The following is a 21,131-nucleotide window of genomic DNA, read 5'->3' as shown; positions in this document are numbered from 1 at the left end:
GCTGTTCTGATGGTATCTGATGATATCAAGTCCTATGTGCATCTCTTGTTGTGGCTTTCCAATCACCCACAGCCAGTCCCAGCAGATGGCTTCCCCTCGCTAGGTCTCTCCTTGCTAAAAGGGAGTTGTTCCTCCCCGCCAATATGAAGTGCTTGCTCATAGGGGCGGTTGTCTGATCAGCTGGGTTCCCTCTCAAATATAACGTGCCTCGAGATGACTGTTGTCGTGGATGTGACCACACAGCTCACTTCAACCAAATTAACTGACTCACCAAATGGAATCAGGCCAAGTTTGCTTAACTGAACTGAGATCTAAGAAGGTCATCATCGCTGGTCCCAAAAGTCGAACAAAAATCACACACTGTGCTCTTCTATCATATCTATCACATCTCTGCTCTTCTCTTTCTCCGCTCATGTCTGAAGGCTTTGATGGATGTGCAACTTTGATTTGAAAATAAAACACATCACAACCATTGCACTTTTCTTTAAACAAGAAATCTGTCTTTTAAAACCAATACCTAGATGCACCCAGACCCAACTACAGTAGTAAATATATATATATGTATATGTGTGTGTGTGTGTGTGTGTGTGTGTGTGGTTTTTTAGCATTTTCTTTGACACAGATACTGAGGACATCCAGAAGGATAGATGGGTGGGACGACATGCAGCAAAGGGCCTAGGGCAGAATTGAATCCAGGTAGCTGCAAGAAGGAATAAGCCCAGACGGTCTCACAGCTTATAAATCAAGTCAGCTATGGAATATTATTGATAGTAGATCCACCAGAGGAAAGGGATAAGGCTGGCAATATTTGACAGTCTGTTTGTGGCCTTATCCTATTTTCCTGCTATCCCAAAAGTCCGGTACTACTCTCCTCCTCAAACAGATTCCCAGGTTTCCAATCCTACAACTCTTCACTTCATGTCAACATGTCAATAGTGCCCTTCTCCTCCTTCTGTACCTCCCTGAACTTCTCCACTGGAGTGTAGCCATAACACAGGTCAGACCTCTGAAGGTACCCTGTTGTACAGTGTGTGGTAGCAAGATGTTTGCAGTACATCGTTCAGTCTTCTAAGCTGCGAGCTGGACCCACCGTGGATCAAACAACTTGCTTCTGTATTATTGATGCTTTGTCTCCTCAGACCATTGTTCTTGTCACTGCTGACAGGAAGCATATAATAAGCCTTTCTGTTTCAAGGTGTTTCCCATTTGCACTGCAGACCTCAACTTTTTTAGATAAAAAAACTGCTTCCCTCCTACTTTAGCACCTGGAACGGGCTAACTAACATGCTTCATAACAAAGAAAATATAAGGTAAAATAATAGTTGATGATGAGGTTGTGAACAGTGAAGCAGTGAGGCTTTGACAGCAGTTGGATTGGACAACAGATGTGAATTTCAAGCAGGTAAAAAAGGGCCTCTCTGCATCAGTAGACATATGGGCTAGGGCTGCCTTCAAGTGCAAATATGAAGCAAGCACTGGCCCAAGTGGAAATACTGTAATTACCAATTCATTGCACATGAACGAGCCGTGGACTGTGATAGCTGAGTTGCAGAAACGTGAAGAAGCCGGACAGCGGTGAAGCTGAGCTCAGCCAACAGCTGGAGTAAAACTGATGATACTGCTCATATATATTGTGTTGCCTGCTATTTTAACCCAACATACTTGAACTACTTAGACTATGGATTTACATTTTCCAAAAAAAGAAGTAAGGTTTCACAAAGAGAGGCACTTGTTGGCGGGAGTTTTTTCTCCACAAACTCGCAGCTTTATCACATCCTCTTGGGTGCTGCAGGACGTGAGTGTGTCGGTAAGAGAGCAAGCCTTGGTAATTACAGGTATTCCCATTATCACAGAGGCTACGAGACTGTGTTTGACACTATGCAAACAGACATAGACAAAGTCCTCGGGCCAGTGCTGCAGCAGGACGCGGGGAAGGCAGCTTAAAGTGGACAGATTAATGGGCATCACAGCGGGAGTCGACCTGCTGGAGTGCGATTGTGGAACTTGGAATAGCAGTATGATTGGATCAGAGGTGGCCAGAGGACTGGACTGAAAGATTGAGAACTCATCAGGCAAAGGTTAATTTAATACTACGGGGCATGATTAGTTTCAAGTTTAAACACTCCTACTCATGTACCGTGCTGCTCTCTACAACATCATTTTCCCGGGAGAGAACATTTTCAGAGGGCAGGAGGTGGATTAGCAGTCGCAGATACGTTCTTGAGGTTCCATTCTTGGATCGGTAAACAGCTCTGCTGCTGGAGTGTCCTCCAGCAAGACACTGAAGGTCCCCTGGTTTCAGAGCCACTGTTGCTATGCTGACTCTGACCTGTGACCTCCCCCATGAAGGGAGGAGGGCAAGAGGATTTCCCTTTAGGGGAGATAAACATTCATATCAGTATTCCTGTGCTCGGCTGATAACATGACCTGTAAAGGCTCTTTGAACAGAAGTGAACATTTTACTTTCTAATATTAAAGCTTTGATTACAGCTCTTAGTGTGTCAGTTAAAACACACTAATGCACACGTGCTGCAGTTTGAACATTTAGATTACGTTACTACTTTGCACTTTTTCTTTAACGTGATGGTAGAGAAGTATCGCTCAAAAGGGAGCAGCATTAACCTGAACAGGGAAAAAACAAACACAGTGTAGATGGTACATTAATCAATGCCAGAATCTTTCCAACCTGCCATTAGCTGAGTTTAAGTAGCGCGCTTAAAGAAAACCAAACAGGCTTTTGCTTCTCATACGACTGCTTATTATGTCTAAAATTAATGAGCTGATGTGATAAGCTAAAGAGGCCATGACTGGCCAGGTCATAGTGCAGGATGAAACACAAACCAAATATTTGTCAGTTTAAATCATTTTTAAGATATAATGAAGGGAGAAGCAAAACTACAGCCCCCCACAGCCCCCACCTGAGTGAACTGAATGAAACTTTTGTCCATCTCAAATCAACAGGTTTGAGTCCAACACATCACCCTTTGCTGTGTGTCTCCCCACTTCTCCTTGCTTTCCTGTCTCTCCTGACTTTCACTATCCAATAAATCCAAAATATATTATTAAACACAACCTTTCATGCAAATTTTACAAGTCGTATTACAAAAATTACAGTTTCAGTAGATTGTCGTCTTCGAATAGAACAAAATTCCAGATGGTACTCAGAAATATAACTCTGAAAATAATTTTGTTAAATATGTCCATATTATTTATTTTCAGGACCTGTGAGTTACAGTTACAGTACCATTGTGAAAATCCAGCTGCTTCTTTTTGTATTACTGTAAAATTCAACAATACACCATTCAGAAATTGTTACTAGTTGTCCTTTGCACAATTTCTTTGTTGGTGTGTGAATTTTTTTTACATCCTAAAATTTTCAGACCATTTTAAATATATCTGTTCCACATTAAAGATCCTGATTTATTGTGATGTTAAGAAAGACCGGTGCAAATTTCAGGCTTTTATCTTTAATAGTCTTTGAGAGAATCATGTTCAAACGCTGACTCATATTTCAGTGTGTGGTAGTGGGCCGATGGACTGTTTTTTAAAAAAGTGTATCTTGAAAACTATTTGATATATGAAGCTAAAAATTCCCAGCACTCAATGTATATGTTCAAACTCTGGACCTTCAGATTTTGATGCAAATCATAGACAGTCGAGCAGATATTGGAGATGGCACGATGTGCGGTTGGAATGACCCGTGGACTAAATATTTTGCTCAGTTAAAACACGGGTGCTGAATTTGCAACAGCAGTCAGTAGCATTTACTACTCATCTACTAAACTTTGAATCCCATCAGACCTACACTTTGCAGTTAGCTCTACAACATGAACTCAGGTAGTAGCACATTATTTAGCTTGACTACTGTTGCTTAGAGGAGTTGATGCAGCTGCAGCTATAACTGAAGTAGCTAAATCCATACACAAATTAAATATTATGATTCATGAGTCTGCAGCACTCATGCACATGAGTATTAACAGGTGAGTTAAGGAGTCAGGCTGGATTTGTCTGGTCTAATCCTGCCTACCTTATCCCATCTTACTTTCAAAGACCACTTCCAGAACCTTTCACGGGCTCATTTATTTACAGAAAAGACGACCACCACGCTGCAGGCTGTTTGAAATACTTTGCTGTCTTAGATGCGCTGGGAAAGTCTGTCTGAACTTCTTACGATCTCCGCTAAGATTTGAAGTAACTTTCTAGCTTCTTCACTTTGCAGAGTGAAAAAAGGGCAAATGCTTTGAAACGAGCTGAGTTATATGAGATCACCCACTGAAAAAGAAAAAACACAGAAAAGCAGTATGGTGTTTTATAGCACTCTAAATTTCAAGGTATACCAAGAGACATTATAAGAGACTTCTCAATAGATACCTGTGGTTGTCCTGGTCCCACCCCTAAAGACCTAATCAGTAGCTGTAACCGTAAAATATTAACAAATCAAGTATTCGCACTGATGCGTGTGCACACTTCAGGTCCTGACTGTTTCAGGTGTGTGACGTCAGACGTATTGTTCTACTTCTTATCTCAGTAAGTATAAAAACCAAAAAACTTTATGTTGGATTACTGTGATCATTTGTTCTCTGTGCTCTGGTGGGATATACTTGAAATACGAAGCCATATTATTGTACACAAATACAACATACAGGGAAAAAAAAGATTTTAAGCAAAGTCAGCAAACTTTACCTGAATTAAGCTAAAACATTTTCCCCTGTACTGTGCACATGCACTGCAACGTGATTGGCTAATATGTCTCCGGTTGCAGTTGTTGATTGGCTCTTCTGGGACAGGTTCAGGACTCACAGACTTGAGGACTGTTTCAGTGCAACACACAGTGGTGTAGCAAGTCAAGTGTCTACCTCATTTTACACCTTTTGCATTGACCCACTGGAGAAAGCAACAAGACCGTTATCATTCCCCGCCTCCCGACTGAACAACGGAGCTTATTTAAATAATATTTTTTGCTTTCAACTTCATCTTTTATAGATTTTGAAGATAAACTGTTTTATGTGTAATTGATAGATTTAAGACATAATTCTCTTAACTCACACCGACTGTGTGTGTGTGTGTGTGTGTGTGTGTGTGTGTGTGTGTGTGTGTGTGTGTGTGTGTGTGTGTGTGTGTGTGTGTGTGTGTGTGTGTGTGTGTGTGTGTGTGTGTGTGTGTGTGTGTGTGTGTGTGTGTGTGTGTGTGTGTGTGTGTGTGTGTGTGTGTGTGTGTGTGTGTGTGTGTGTGTATGTGTGTGTGTATGTGTGTGTGTGTGTGTGTGTGTGTGTGTGTGTGTGTGTGTGTGTGTATGTGTGTGTGTGTGTGTGTGTGTGTGTGTGTGTGTGTGTGTGTGTGTGTGTGTGTGTGTGTGTGTGTGTGTGTGTGTGTGTGTGTGTGTGTGTGTGTGTGTGTGTGTGTGTGTGTGTGTGTGTGTGTGTGTGTGTGTGTGTGTGTGTGTGTGTGTGTGTGTGTGTGTGTGTGTGTGTGTGTGTGAGACAATGTAAATTCTCTGATGGTTACCATAGTGATCCAGCAGGTTGTTCTAATGATATTTGATGCCCCGCAGACAATCAGGCTTTTCCCAATAGACTCCAATGTAATTGGTCCCAATAGGGGAGAAAATGAATTCAATTTAACTTTATTATTAGTATTCTTTTTTTTTTTTTAAGAAAAGTTGAGAAGAAAGCTGTCAGAAATCCCTCAATGAGTCATAAATCACAAGAGACCAAATTAGATCCTGACAGTGTGAGGAGAGCAGCTGGAGTCGAGCCTATTCAGAAATTAATTAACAATAGAAACCTGTAAACTTGAGAGAGTGTAATTGATACTGTCTTGGAGTAGATGTACTTAGAATTTACTTGCCCCCACCCTCAGGACACTGATTTCAGGATCATTTTGAATATGTTACCGAATCAGTGCTTCTCTAGAAAATAGTTTACTTACTTCATTTCAGTTTCTTTAATATGCCCTGCAAGTTCTTCAACAAATTTTTCTCCTTTCATCCAGTAGATGATGGGCTTTCTGTTTTCTCCACTGTAGCCAAAAAATGCCTTGCAGTCCAGACTGAGAGGCATACCTGCAACACACAGCAAAGCAATGTTAGACGCCACACGGTGCCGCACGGAGGATGAATTTGCACTGTTTTGCAGCTGAATCTTTAAACCAGCTGCAGTCCAGGCTGAAGGTAAAACACACATTAAAGATGACACCACGCTGAAAGTTGAGCACAGAAGGAGTCATTAAACAAAGCCGGCACATTTTGGTATATATCCTTTCTCATTTCTCCAAAGAGGTGTCCGGATGATAGTAGGAAGGCTGCCACCACAGGGAGCCAGTGCGGAAAACTACTCGAGGTGTAGCTGGGTGCCTGCAGGGTCCCTTTGAAATGAGAACCTGAAATAATTGCTGCCTCCTCCTGGTGACAGTAATATCACTTTAAAGAGAAGTGTGCAAAAACATTTCTGAAATCATGAGAGGAAAAAAATCACACTAGGTAGAATACTGCTGTTTATCATAAGCTGCAGTACTGCCAACCTTTCACCTGAGCAAATGAGTCTGTGGCAAGAGGTGGCATACACAGGAAATGTACCGTTAGTGAGGCAAACATATGTCAGCATCAGTGGATTTCTTTTTATCTTACATGGTGTATATATATGATTTTCCTAAGGATCTACAAACCTACTTAATAAGATCCTACTGTACAGTCCCCTGATTTTGCTAGCCCCAAAATATGAATGTAGGGTCCAAGACCTGGACCTTCAAGCACATATTACCTGAAGTCAAAGGAAAAGCTGTGTGCTTAGTTTGTGGAGCGCAGATTGATATGTTTAAGGGTTAAAATTTGAATCATCATTATGAAACTAAACAGAGAGAAATATGAGAGAAATATGATGCAAAGCGGGATTGGACATCAGAACCAATGAGGGCTTTTTTCAAGCTTTACAAATTCAGGGATGATTTTCCACCAAATCACAAAAACGGTGAAGCTTTCTGTGATAGTGAGTAAGAAAGAATGTCGATGGACTCCTAATGTGACCTGAGAAAAAGAAGCATTCGAGAATGTGTTTGAACTGTAAAACAGTCACTTTTCAAATGAATCTGGAGGTTTTCTTGAAAAGCAAAGTGAACAGTTTTCTTTTTCTCAGTGGCTCTGGAGGAGAGCGATGTGACACAGACCACTACATGGGATAACCAAAGAGTTGGAGGTTAATAGCTGGCAGCACAGTACTCAATGAAAGGGGCCGTTACAAGAAGTTATTTTTTTTACAGTGCTTACTGCATGCTTGGATAGGCCTGAGCTGAAATGGGACAAACTAGCAGGTCTTCCAACTGAAAGTTGTCCAAATCTGACTGGAAAATGTGAAGATGATGCATGATAAAGTGACTGAATTCAACCCAGAATTAAATAGGAATTGTTGTTTAAGTCAGTGCTAAAAACAAACCTTTTGTAACCTGTAACAGGGTCATTTTTGGTTTTTGAAACTAAAATATTTAACTTCATCAGGAGAGAATCACAGACAGTTTGTTGCACTTTTGGGGGACCATGAGAGTAAAAATGGTGACATAGGCTACCACACAGCTACCGAGTGGCTCAGCCTAGGCAAATTGCTTAAGCGTATGAGAGCAGAGATTCAAGAGTTTTGTGAGAAGACAGGCCTGGACATTTCAGAGCTCTCAGTATACAGAATGGAATTCAGATTTTGCATTTGATGTTCAGGACGTCCTTCGATTTCCATCTCAGAGACTGAACCTGACTTTTAATGCACATTGTTCAAGCACAAAAGAGAAGCATAAACTCAATCAAGAAGAAAAAAGAACAAAAAACTCCAAATGAACTATTTAAACTTCAATCAAATTGGAAATACCCATTTGTATAAAATTAAAAGTCTCTGGAATTTTGTAAAAATCTGCATATTTATTCACAGTTGTTTTTGAAAAAGTTAATTAAATAGTGATAAAATGCTGGCATTTTTTTTTACTATGCCTATGCCTGTTTTCACTGCCTAATTGTTACGTCTACTCTTACCAGCAGCATTTTCTAAAGAAATAAAATGAACATCGGTGTGGTCCTCCACAACAGTTTCAGTTTCTCATCTCTAGGCTAGAGGAAGATTAGATGAAATCTTTAAAGCACACACACGCACACACGTTTCACACTGTTGCAACATGCCACATGGTACACATAATGTCTGGACAGCCAGGGTTTATTTGGTAAAAGCTCAATGTAGAAACTGAGTTACAAAAACTCAAGATGGACAAGGAAACAAACTACACCATGTATGGGGAGAACAAATACTACACATACACTGCTGGAGATTATTCATTTTAATTTGTGGTGTAAATTTACGTGTTATATTGAAAGATGACAACTAAGCAATAAGTGGTCCATCTCAGTTGGGCCCAGGGTCAAATTTCCAAAGCTAAGCCCTATTTACCACATAAAGAACTCGAAAAACGTATCCATGCCTTCATCACTTCCAGTTTGGACTATTGCAACTCTCTTTACCTGGGCCTCCAACTCTCCCTCCTTCAGCGCCTGCAATTAGTCCAAAATGCGGCAGCACGCCTCTTAACCGGCACTAGAAGGCATGAGCACATCACCCCTGTCCTCGCTAACTTACACTGGCTTCCCATCAAATATCGCATTGATTTCAAAATCGTTCTGCTCATTTTAAAAATTCTAAATAACCTGGCCCCTAGCTGATCTCCTCGATCTGTACAACCCAAAGAGAGCACTTAGATCCTGCAGCCAACTGCTCCTAATGCAACCAAGGTCTCGTTTAAAAACCAGAGGTGACCGTGCTTTTGCCATTGCGCCCCTAGACTCTGGAATAATCTCCCAGTTGATATCAGTACATCAGAATCAATTCAAACGTTCAAATCACGCTTAAAAACACACCTGTTGAGCTTAGCTTTCGATGCAAATTAGTTTGGCTTGCATTCGGCCTGCACTACACCATGTAATGTAATTTTATTTCTAACTGTACTATTTGTTCCTTGTTCTGCCCGCATTGCGGTTTTATTGTGAAGCACTTTGATGTACACTAGTCTTTTAAATGTGCTATAGAAATACATTTGGACTTGACTAAAGGTAAAACAGAACAACTGTGAAAAAAAAAAAGTTGACTGTACTGTAGAATAGTGTTTATACATTTCGAGGCAGCGAGTACTGCCACCAAACTCACTTCTAACAGAAGATTCTCCTCTTAATGAAGTTTAATTTGAAGCTCTAAGTAGTCGCTGCTGGGTATTTCAGTATGGTGCTAAATGTTGATGGTCTTGCAAAGAGAAGTAACAGTCTCAGCTGTTTCTATTAGGCTAAATGACAGTTACAGTTTTATTGACACACAGTGTCATTCATAATAATACATTCATGTATAAATGGTAAATATTTGTTCAATCTTTTATAAATTCATCATTTCAGGTTTATAAGGCCATCACATTAAAGTTTGAATTAGCCACATATTTATTGACAGAATAGAAAATGTTTTGAGTCGATTCATATTCACTAATATGATCATAGTTCTGTGTATGCATTGTATTTTTTGAATGGTAATATCTTAATGTGTTGTGTTCACTAATGCAGGTATGACTTACTATACTAACCATAAGCACAGTTAGGTTCTGTCTAGGCATCTCTTCCACGGCGTGTCTCTTGTCCCATCCCCCTCCCTCACCCCCAGCCACTTGTGGCAGATGGCCCCCCCTCCCTGAGCCTCTGACAGAGGTTTTCCTGTTAAAAGGGTGTTTTTCCTTCCCACTTTCACAGAGTGTTTGCTCAGATGAGGCTGTCCAATTGTTGGGGTTTTCTCTGTATTGTAGGATTTTTACATTATAGTATAAAGCGCCTTCAGGTGACGGTGATTTGGGGCTATATAAATAAAACCGAATTGTGACTGAAGTGCAAACTTTCAGCTTTAATTCAAGGGGTTTAACAAAAGTATTTCATTAAATTCGGTTGCATAGTGTTCTTGCAACTTAATTAGTTTGAGCCACGAAGCTTTGATTCTGCAGAGCTCCATATTCAACAGATGTGTACCTTTAATGTATTACTGCTGGAAGAATCAATCAGCAATACTATGAAATCACATATAAATACACATCTATGGGCAGGCAGTATCCACACACACTCATGTAAGACCTTGAAACCCCCATCACTCTATGATTACAGCTATCAGTGGTGATGATGGAGTATTAATGAGCATTCTAATGAGCGCTACCTCGTTAGGCAGTCAATTAGCAGATAATTATGATAGACCTTGGTATTATCATAATGATAGCTCTGTCAGCACAGTCAAGAACCAACAGTGAATGTTAACATTCGGTGTATGTCTGTGTGTTTGTTGTCAGTTTTGACTTAAGTTAACACTTAAGGTGTTGTTTTTTCATGAGTGGGAAAAGCAGCTGCTTCCTTTCAAGCTTTGTGGGGTAATTATCTTTTTCAGAAGAAATTCAAAACATTTAGAGCAGCAAAAGTAAAAATCTTCACAAACTGGTTACAGGTTGAATAAACATGAAGTTTCCTTCAGTTGGTCAATGCCAAAATGCAACTGTTTTCATATGGAAATGTCTTTATGTTTGGTGTCACTGCGCTGCTTATTTTGATTGATGGAAAAGGACGAGGGAAAGTAGACAGGAGGCTTTGACTTCTGCCAGTCTCAAAATTATAATTTCTAACAAACTCAGAGAAAAAGCGCCCACTGAAGCCTCACGTCTTGCACACGTGTGTGTGTGTGTGTGTGTGTGTGTGTGTGTTGGTGGACTCGCGGTGGGATTTTTCTTTTTTTACCTTTGAGCCTAGTCAGACATCATCCTGCAGTACAGGCGTATAAATACACACATACTTTAGAAATCAGTTAAAAAAGAAAAAAAATCTGGCTTGGAGTGAAATTAGTTTAGCTTGATTGTGTGTGTGTGTGTGTGTGTGTGTGTGTGTAGGTGTGTGTGTTTGAGCTCTGCAGTAATTGATTAGCACCCTGAGGGTGTGTTTGTGTTCTCAGCATGTTATGGTGATTAAAATCATCAACTTTGTTTGCACTTGTGTGGCGTGAGGGTGTGTGTCAGTGTGGGCGAGTGACTTTGTGTGTGCGTATCTCTCCAGTAAATAGAAACGCAGGCCCTGAAATCCAGCCTGCATTTAATACAGCTGAGTCGAGCCATCGTTTCTATTTGTGGCTGTAGCAGCAGGGTATTTGTGAGAAGCTGAGGAAAAACGAGGGCTGGTGCTGTATTGTTGTCATTAATAAGAAAGACTGACAGGAATTTTCTCAAGTTGGTGCATCACCGTTTCACACTGCTCCTCTGTGTGATCACAACTATGTTCTGTTTTCTTTGGTGTGACAAACAGAGGAAGGACTCATTCTCCCCGATCACAAGTGAGTTTGCAAACAGAAGTCATGTGACCACAAAGTCAAATTCAATCTGATTCCACCTCTTTGTATCGTTACTGTAGTCCGACAGCCTTGTCTGTACTCCTCAGTGTAGCGTCGCTGGCATTCATAGATGCACATAAAGAAGCAGCTGAATATGAGAATCGGTCCAGACTTCGCTTTGCCCTTGGTTTGTTTTTTTTAAATTCATTCTTTATCCAAGTATAAGGAGCTGCTGCTCGTCAGACATCAACATCTGTTTCTTCAGCCCGTCTTGTGCGTTTCGAAGTCCTTTCCTGTCAAAGGCTCACACCGCATTCTAACATTGAAAAGTTCTCATTGCTGTTCATTTATTACACTGGGTTTAGTCATTTCAGATACATCTAAAGAAATGAACAAATTAATTTAATCTTGAACTGAAGGAAACCACTCTGAATATGAATGTTGTAGGAATGCACTTAGCATCCTCATCAGGATAGCGTCTGTGTGTGAAGTGCAATTTTCATCAGTAAGCAGCGCTGTAAACTGCTATCGAAGTGCAGGTTAATGAGCATCCACAGTAAAGTGTAGGCAACACAGAGAACTTTCACAAACTCAGAGGTGTTAATGCGAAACCTGAATTTTGTCCTTGTGTTCATGCAGTTAGCAGTGCTGTTGTCCTTAGCAGTTTAGAGCACTTTGTGCTCCACATAATTTTTTTAGATCACTAAAACTACCAAAGCAGACAAATGTTTCTAGCAACACAAGCCATTAAAAATTTGCAAACAAGATGTGTAACTGTTGAACTTTAGTGTACAGCCTGTGTGGACACATTTGTATGTTGACCCATTATTGCTCAAACTAGAGTAATAATAGGATGCCAACGTCCTTGCAACTAGTAAACATCAATGGTTCCCCCGTGATTGCATTGATTTATTTTTCTGTCCGAGACCCATTGCAAGTAGTTGACCAATCTCTGAGGGACCACTTTCAAAGGCAGATGCACAGGTTGCTTGGTGGGAGGCAATCTGCCTGCAAACACTTGCAGTGTGACTCAGACTGATTGCAGTCACTCTCAACCACATTGGAGAGAGTTTGCAAATAATTACCAACTCATTTATGAATGCTGACAGATTGCTAACACGTTGTAATCAATGAAAGTCAGGTTGCACCAATCAAGACAACTCATCTGCATTGTGTCAATATGCAACAAACAACTCGACCCAGGTGGTTGTCAACTGGTTGTATTCTAGTTACATCGAGTGGAGTGGACAAACTTTCTGTTTCAGATCTATGAGATTCTCGCTGGACTCTGAAAGTAAGACGTTAATGTGAATCTCTGTGCATGTAAATGGCAACAGATTTGTGATTTTCACCATTGAATCAGTAACCGACAGCAGACTGAATCTGTTTTGTTGCTGTTTTATTGCCTCCTCGATGCACCAAAGCTGTTCCGAAGACTGCAGATTGGCTTTGCCAAAACATTAAACAGGCCGTCCACGCTTAACCCCCCCGTGTGGTTGATGACAATCTGTCTTTAAAAAGAAAGAATTTTGCATTTACTCTGGATATCTTTGTCTAAAAGCCATCTTCAGTTGCCACAGCAGGTAGCACTGCTGATGTAGTGACATAACCCCAAAGGAGGTTTGCATCTCCTGCGGGAATTGAACTAGCGGGCTTTTGGCTTGTCAAGTAAATGAGCAAACCACTACGCATAGGCACATAGTGGCATTCCTGTCTAATATTACATTTAATATGAATCTTACTGTTACCCCATATGTGGTGGATGTACAAATCAGCACTTGTTTGTTTTAAATTGACATTTAAAATCGGTCTCAAATGAACAGCAGAGTTACCAAACACCCGCCTGTTCTGAATTATGTCATTTGTTTTGACAGCAATATCCCAAATTCCAGGAGCAACTGAATTGCGATGCCAGCAATATTTCATATAGATGAAAAGTGAGGAAAAGGGACACGATAAGATGGGAAATTCATATAACTCTGGTGTCTGTCTTACTTCCTGTAAATCTTATAGCTGGTATTCACATCATTAGTCTGTTTCACTTGTCACTCTTTGGGGTTCCCTGTTCTCTCTTTGCTTTTCACATTTTATCACTAAAATAGATCCTCGCTCAAATCTCCTCGCCTCCCAGCCTTTTCCCTCTGTGCGTCAGGATGTTTTTGTCGTCATGCTGTCCCTCGTCTGTCTTTTCATTTGCTTGCTCTCCCTCTTTCCTTTTATAGAAATCTTTCACCTGCAGCGTGCTTTCTATGTGCGGACAAATGCATATTTTATTATGCAAATCCAGGTGATTTTATGCACCTTACACGAGAACTGTTGCAAAGAGTACGACAGGCAGAATAATCAAAGTACTTCTGAAACAGTGTACGACAATGAGATTATTTTTCTGGGCAGCACACCAAACACTTTGTGTGTTGTGTGTTTATGAACGTATAGATGTGAGGCAGAGCACGTGTGTGTGTGTGTGTGTGTGTGTGTGTGTGTGTGTGTGTGTGTGTGTGTGTGTGTGTGTGTGTGTGTGTGTGTGTGTGTGTGTCTAAAGGAAATGACAAAAGAGCAGAAAACATTCAGGTAAAGGATTGTAGGAGAAAAGTAGGACAACTGTTAACGAGGGAAATGAATCATTGAAAACTACCTTCACACACACACACACACACACACACTGAGAGAATCCTCCATCACTTGACTTGACAAGTATGTATGGTAAAAAAAGAAAAAAAATCACTTAACAGACCCAGAATTACTTTGACTGTCATATATTTCTATATTCCCCATCATCTGCGATTCACCCTTTTATTAAACCTTGGCCTACTTAACACCAAGATTAATGTTAAATACATATTATTGGATTGAATTGTCCCTTCTCCCCTGGATATTTATGGTTGTCAGGGGAAACCTGGCTGTGTTTCAGAACAGATACTTAAGTTTCAATTAAGTCATTCCACTGAATTACTGGATGGTTTTTATCCAATGATTGATTCAACTGTTTCTACTCTGGCAGGTTTCTAAGAGTGAAGACAAACCGAATGATTGAATAAAATTATATAGGTGGATATGAAGGACCGAACAGAAATCTGTGGGAGAACTGTGAAGCTCCTGTGAGCCAATAAATAAAACCAACTTAGAATAGCAACTGTTCACACCTGTTTAAAAACCCTATTGTTATTGCTCTCGCTCTATTGATTTTAATAGAGGCTTTCAAAAAACTGCCTGGATTTGATCTGTTGTACCCCGGTGTCATCCTGTGTCACACATAGCTAGCTTATTTGACCTCTGGACTGTAAGGGGGTGTAATAATCTTCCCTTGGTTTCCTCAGTAGGTTAGAACAATCTTAACGTGGCACATTTATTTGAGTAGCAGCATGACGCAGTCCAGTTTGGCTTTTAGGTATTTTGACTGTGTTTAGACAGGTTGCAGTCATAGACTGTATCTAAAAGATGGAGGTGGCCTCTCAGTTTGAAAAGTGAAGTGCACACAGAGGTGTCTTTGATATCATTGACTTTACTGTGTGATTACAGCCTCAGTCACTAATTTTCATGTCATATTGAATACGACATGACGATATTGTACTATTTATATGGCAGCTTGAAACATGGAGAGCCATTATATCTTATTCCAGGTAGACAGTAAACATATTCCTCTGCCTCTCTGTCCGCCCTCTACATGCTGCCTTTTTAGGACCCAGCAGATGTTGCAGCAAAGACCCTAGCCACTTCTGACAGCTAGCCACAGTCAGACAAGGCTTGCATAAGCACATTGTTTAATTCTGGCAGCAGCATGCTCCAGTGACACTGATTTAACCAACGCACTGATCCTTTCCACATAAATCTTGCCTCTGTGCTAGAGAGTAAAAAAAAAATCTGCAAGAACTGCACACGGCTGGAAAAACACTCATACTCTTAACAAGTCCAGACAGCTCCTCTGGAGCCAGATTGTACTCTGGCCTTAATTTAGGAGCACCAATTGTCAAATATTGCTAAAAAGTCTTGTCACATACCACTGGTTCTCATCGTAGAGGTCTGGACCTTCAGGGGTTTGCTAAATAGCCTGTATCTGTGAAGCAGTGAAAAGACTGCAGTGACAGGAAGAACATAAATACTGGATTTACAAACAGTGTACTTGTATATTTAATGGGCACGTTGCATAATCTACAGGGATTATGCACTGTGGCTAAGAGGTTAATTATCATGTCTATTCCCAGGTTAGGGGCCCTGATAACACGCAGCATAAAATGAAATTATCCGTCTAAAGGATAGAAGGGAAGTGCTGAAGGGAATGCAGTTAGGTGCATGGATGAATCGCGGCAGCTGAACCTTGGTGAAAATATGTTCCAAGTCATTATTATAGGTTTATATATACTTTATGTTTCTCTTAACAGTTTATGGTACACTTAATGGTCTTGACATTACATGGGTACACCCGTGACTTTATATTCCAAGACACTTGCTCAGATTTTATGCACTTTGTTCAGAAAGGGGAGCTCTTTGTGCACACAGCCCTGCCAATTACTAAATATTCTCAAAGCAAAAGCTACTACGGGAACTTTCTAAATGCTCCGAGCAGAATAGACCTAACAAACAGAAAAAGATGAACGTGATGAAATTCTTTCCGAAACAAAAGTCTTGTATATATATATTTTAGCACAGACTAAGATCAGCCTCACATCACACATGTCGCACGTTCTCGAGTAAAAGAAAAAGTCATCCAGAACTGAAACATAGACTTCCCATCTGCTTGTCACTCTGTGTTTCTGTCTCCCTCTTAGACACGCGCACACACACTTTCTGAGGAATGATCCATCTCAGTCCATCTGTTCATTTAAAAGCACACACAGTGTAAGACCTTAAGGTGATTTTGAAATGCTGTGGGTGTGTGTACGTGTGTCTGTGTGTAGACCAGGTATGGGGTGTGTGGGGGTTGTCTTGGTAACAGCTGAGTTTTGGGTCTTGGGCTCCAAGGGAACGCAGCTGCACATGGCAACACAGATGGTGCCTCAGACACAGGCGCACACACACACGCACACACACAAGCTGAATGCTCACATACAGAAATGCATGTTCACACACTTAAGCCAAGTGCACGTACACACACAAACACACACACAGCCACGTGTAAGTAAGTGGGCAGCTCAGCTGTAACCTGGGAGGCTGTTCATGCTTTCATTTCTTCTATTTCCAGACATCCTGCCTCTAACAAATTATTCCATTTTAATTTTCAATCCTTTCTATTTTTAGGGAGGCTGTATGCCGCACCAACTCTCCTCAGAAACTCCATCCTTTGTGCCAGATACATTTTTAGGGGAAAGTCACTGTTGTTTGTTGCCAAGGAGTCAATGCTGTTATTTCCTTCTTTCTTTTATTATTATATGCTGCATTTCCTTCTGCATTCTGTTTGTCACTTACACTTTTGTCTAATGCTGCAGGTTCACACCTGAATTTAAAAAAAAATGCTTCATTGTAATACTCAGAGGTTTAAAAATAAACTGTGTACTGCAAGGATTAGTTTAAGAAATAGTTTAACATATTTAAAAAATGACTTTTACATCATTGCTGAAAGTTATATCTGTGTAGGGCTGTGTGATATGACCAAAATCTCATCCCGATATAAGACATTTATCGTCCCGAATACGATATATATCACAACAATGTTACATTTTCTGTACATTCTGTGAATCTCATTCTGTGGCAACTCGACTTGCGTGAAGTGTTTTCAGCTGGGCGTCGCGTACCTGGAGACGAGTGTTTTGACCGATGCATTAAACTATATATTTTTAGATATAAGTTTTAACAGTCACCATATTCTGACATTTGATGTTTGAGAATAATGTATTTTGTCATCAATTCAGTTTATTTTGAAAAACCTCAACAGGATCTTCAGCTTTATTGTGAAAGGATTATGTGGAAAATAAACAAGTGGACGGCGGAGCCGCACGCTGGGTTTACCGTCGTTGTTGCTAACGACAACGCGTAAAAACAGTTGCTTGTCCGTCCGTAGTGTGGTTATATTAAATATATGAGAAAGAGAGAACTTTAAGAAATTAATATAGCCACTACAGTGACTATCAACATGATGAAAAAATATTGCCGTAAAGAGTTTATTTTACGACACCACGAAACAAACGATACTGTAATATGAACCAATAGACGTTTTAATATCGTCATCCGATATAAATCGTTGTATCAAACAGCCCTATGTCTGTCCACTGGAGCGGCAGCTCTGTTTCGATTAGCTTAACAGTGGGAGCAGCTATGGTTGCTACAGCTATTGCTTGTCCAAAGTTAAAATACATTTCTGTCCATATCTTTAAATTTTGCACAAAATAGAATTTAAAATGAGTGTTTGTTGTTTTAGAATGGTTTGAGCTATCTGTATTTCCCAGTGCTTCCAGTCTTTTTGCTAAGCTAATTCACGCTAAACTAATCAACTCAACTCTCTAAGCAATCTGGTCCTTCTCCTTTGACTTCTGGAACCAAAAAGACATTTTTATCCAGAGAGCTGGATATGTTACTGGATATGTTCTCTTTTTCAGAACATTCTCTCTAAACCGCAGAGAAGGTTGTGTGAGAAAAGTTTCTGAATACTCAAGACAGGCCGGCCTAGCACCAACAACCATGCAGCCTTTACAAAGCCACTAAAATCATCTTTCTTGACAGTTCTGGTGCACTCTTTGAACTTCAGTCAAGACCATGTCCACATGCCTAAATGCACTTAGTTGCTGCCAATGTGATTGGCTAATTAGACATTTGCATTAATGCACTGACCACTGGAACTGCTCTACAAATTATACAGTAACATTTTTCTAGCATCCCTGAACTTGAATAGTTACAATTTTATCGATTCTAAAATACAATAAAAGAATAGAGACACAGCTCTTCAGTAAGGAATCGGGTACCATTCAGAAGCTACAGAAGTAAAATGTTATAATATGCAACGGTGTTGTTTTTGGATGTAAAATTTTTGTTTAATTAACACATTAACATAGTATCTTCAACAGATGGTATTAGAGTGCAGAGGCCAAGCTAATTTAGTTTTGATCAACCATACAGTTTTAGAACCCATAAACGAGGTTCCATCACTAACCATGATGAGCTGGTTCTGATGGGATTTGAGCCTATTAAACCCCTTTTATGTCCTGAAATACTCATGGACATGTATACACACTCACACAGACAGTTTAATAAGGTAGCTGGCAATTCAAAAACAAACGGTTTATTTTTAAATTATGATTGCAATTAAACATTTTTAATACTGATGGAAAATCAGAGAAAGTTGAAAAAAAAGAAAATGAATCCAAAAGTTCAAAAGTTAATGAAAGTATTGTGAGGAACTGTCTGAAAGCCTCCTGCAGATTTTCAATATAATTTGACATTACACTCCTTCGAGAGAAACTGCATATTATTTGATAAATATGAGATGGGGAATCATTCCTTGAAATGCAAAGGCCCAATTTCCTGTCTAACAGGAAATGAAGCTGCCACAAAGTTGGAAAGAGTCATATTTGATTATTGTGAATAAACTAAATATTTTTTCTCTTCATATCTGACTTTATCACTCTTCCTTCAGTGTCCTCTTCATCTCGATTCAAACCCACAAACAAACACTCTCAGTCACACAGTGATACCACGTGAGGTGATTCCCACGAAAATAATAACTCTCCCAGGAAAGTAATAAAGGGAAATCCAGCCTCCTTCTCTGTCCATATTTGGCCATTTTCTGACAGCTCTAATTAACCAAGTCCTTAATGCATCTATACCTGACACTTGATTAGCTGGGGGGCTGGCCTCGTTAAGAACGGTTTTAAATTAACAGATGAAATTAGATTGGAGATTACATCAGATATGCTTGACAAGGTTAATTAAATGACCAGCCACAAGGGGAGTGTGTTAAATCCAACATCTCCAACAGATTTGGAACTGATATAGTTTGGTTCCTGATTCTAAATTACAGCAAAGTACAAAAAGTTAGGACACTGTCAAATATAAATAAAACAGCTATGCAGATTAATGATACCTTAGGACTGGAAAAGTTAATGCAAACAGCAAATGGTGGATTGTTTATAATATTGACAGACTCCAAGTATCTGGAAAGTGATCTTAAAATGGACTGGGCTCAGTGGTATGGGCTGAGGAACACTTCTGAAAATTACTATCAGGAAACCGAAGTGGTCACTGTATCCAGTGTGAATTTCAAAGGGTAGCAACTTGATAGTATGAGTACACACAAATGCACATGGGTGAAGCCATCATTGATGGTTAATGGTATGGTTCTTGACCTGTATTAGTGGCAGTTTCTATAGGGCAAGACACGCCAAACTGGAATGGTAAATGGACTGGTTTGTATATAGTGTTTTTCTACTCTACTTTCTACTCAAAGAGCTTTATACAACCCCATTTTCATATGTCTAAGTGTTTTCTATTCACATGAATGCACCAGGGGCAACTTGGGGTTCAGTATCCTGCCTAAGGATACTTTGCCATGTAGACTGGAGCAGCTAGCGATCGAACAGGCTAACTTTTGTTTAGCAGTTGACTTTGTGACCTTGTCATTTTAAAGCTCAGTTTTTAAAACCTTATGATGTAACTACAGCCCAGCCCATGCAGCAGTATATTAATGACTAACCTCGTATTGTGGATGGATTATCTCAGTTGTTCTCCTGACTGAAGTTTGGTCCGTTTACAGCATCCTGCCATGCGATTGCATTTGTCCCTAACCATCGGGAACCCTCACGTTAACTTTTATCGAGTGGAAAAAAGTTAGCGTTCATCCTCCAGCTTCACTGTGTTTATGTTATGCTAACATAGCTGTGTCGCTAGCGATCACATAGCACATCATTATATACCAGCTAGCCCAACTTCAGTAACCCTACAAACGTCACTGCTGTTTAGTTTCCTGTCTTCATTTATGTTGGAAGTGATAGCAGAGCTGTACGTTTGAATTGTTTCAGAAATCTCTCAGTCAGAACATGCTATATCATGTTTAGGTGGAAGCTAGCGAGCTAACTTCCTGCTAACTTCTAACTCCGTTAATTTAATAAATCCTGTTTTCATGGATGCCTGGATGTTAAACTTAATTGTTACACCTGGTAAAGCAGCAACACTGATCATTTTATTAAAGATGAAAGAATTTAGACAGTTTTTAACTCTCAGTGATGCTGCAGTGTTTGTTTGACTTTGGGACCTGGAAACGGCTAATGACTTAAAGACTGAACTGCAACACTGTAACAAACATGTCTTATTTAAAATGATCAAATATTTTTTTTTAAATCCCCCATGTTTTTCAGTTTCTTATCAATTGCTAACAAGGTTATGGAAGCAATAGTTTTCCTGTAAGGCAGGAGGGATTTCTATACTGCTTCTGGGACAGGTCTGTCTGGAAGGTGGGGGAGACACACTGAGGGGTTTTGAACAATTTGTCCATCTTAATAAATAAACGTCAATGTCTAGAATTTGGACAATTTTGCTTCATATTAAGCCAGAAGAGACATCACATCTATGTGTGTAAGCCTGCAGTCCAACCCAGGTATGTCCCAAGCCACCACTGGAAATAAGGACAGAAAAGATGAATAAAAATGATAATAGGAATGAACAGATGGTTTTAGCCTTTGGGGTGGTTGGCTGTGAGCTGAATAAAGAAACAGGAATCAGGAGGGGAAGTAAAATAAAGGATGAAGAAAAGAAAAAGCAAGAAAACCCACATGAGGTTAGGAGTACTAATAGTTTTGGTCTCAGTGGTGAAACTGTGTGTGTGTTGAGGGGTTTTCATGACAGAACTGG

General features: G+C 40.0%; 1 protein-coding gene across 4 annotated transcripts in view; it reads right to left on the bottom strand.

The window, feature by feature from the left end:
* Window positions 1-21,131, bottom strand: part of il1rapl2 (interleukin 1 receptor accessory protein-like 2) — a 375,066-nt gene that overhangs the window by 38,301 nt on the left and 315,634 nt on the right. For all 4 annotated transcript variants that reach the window (XM_039615227.1, XM_039615236.1, XM_039615233.1 and 1 more), the window contains exon 8: window positions 5,929-6,061. In XM_039615227.1, the coding sequence (XP_039471161.1) occupies window positions 5,929-6,061 (133 nt within the window). The remainder of the gene's footprint in view (window positions 1-5,928; window positions 6,062-21,131) is intronic.

This window comes from Oreochromis aureus, linkage group 2, assembly GCF_013358895.1.
Source record: "Oreochromis aureus strain Israel breed Guangdong linkage group 2, ZZ_aureus, whole genome shotgun sequence".
NCBI classification, from domain to species: domain Eukaryota; kingdom Metazoa; phylum Chordata; class Actinopteri; order Cichliformes; family Cichlidae; genus Oreochromis; species Oreochromis aureus.
The sequence above is the reverse complement of the archived record's forward strand: the minus strand, read 5'-3'. Positions and strand labels throughout refer to the sequence as shown.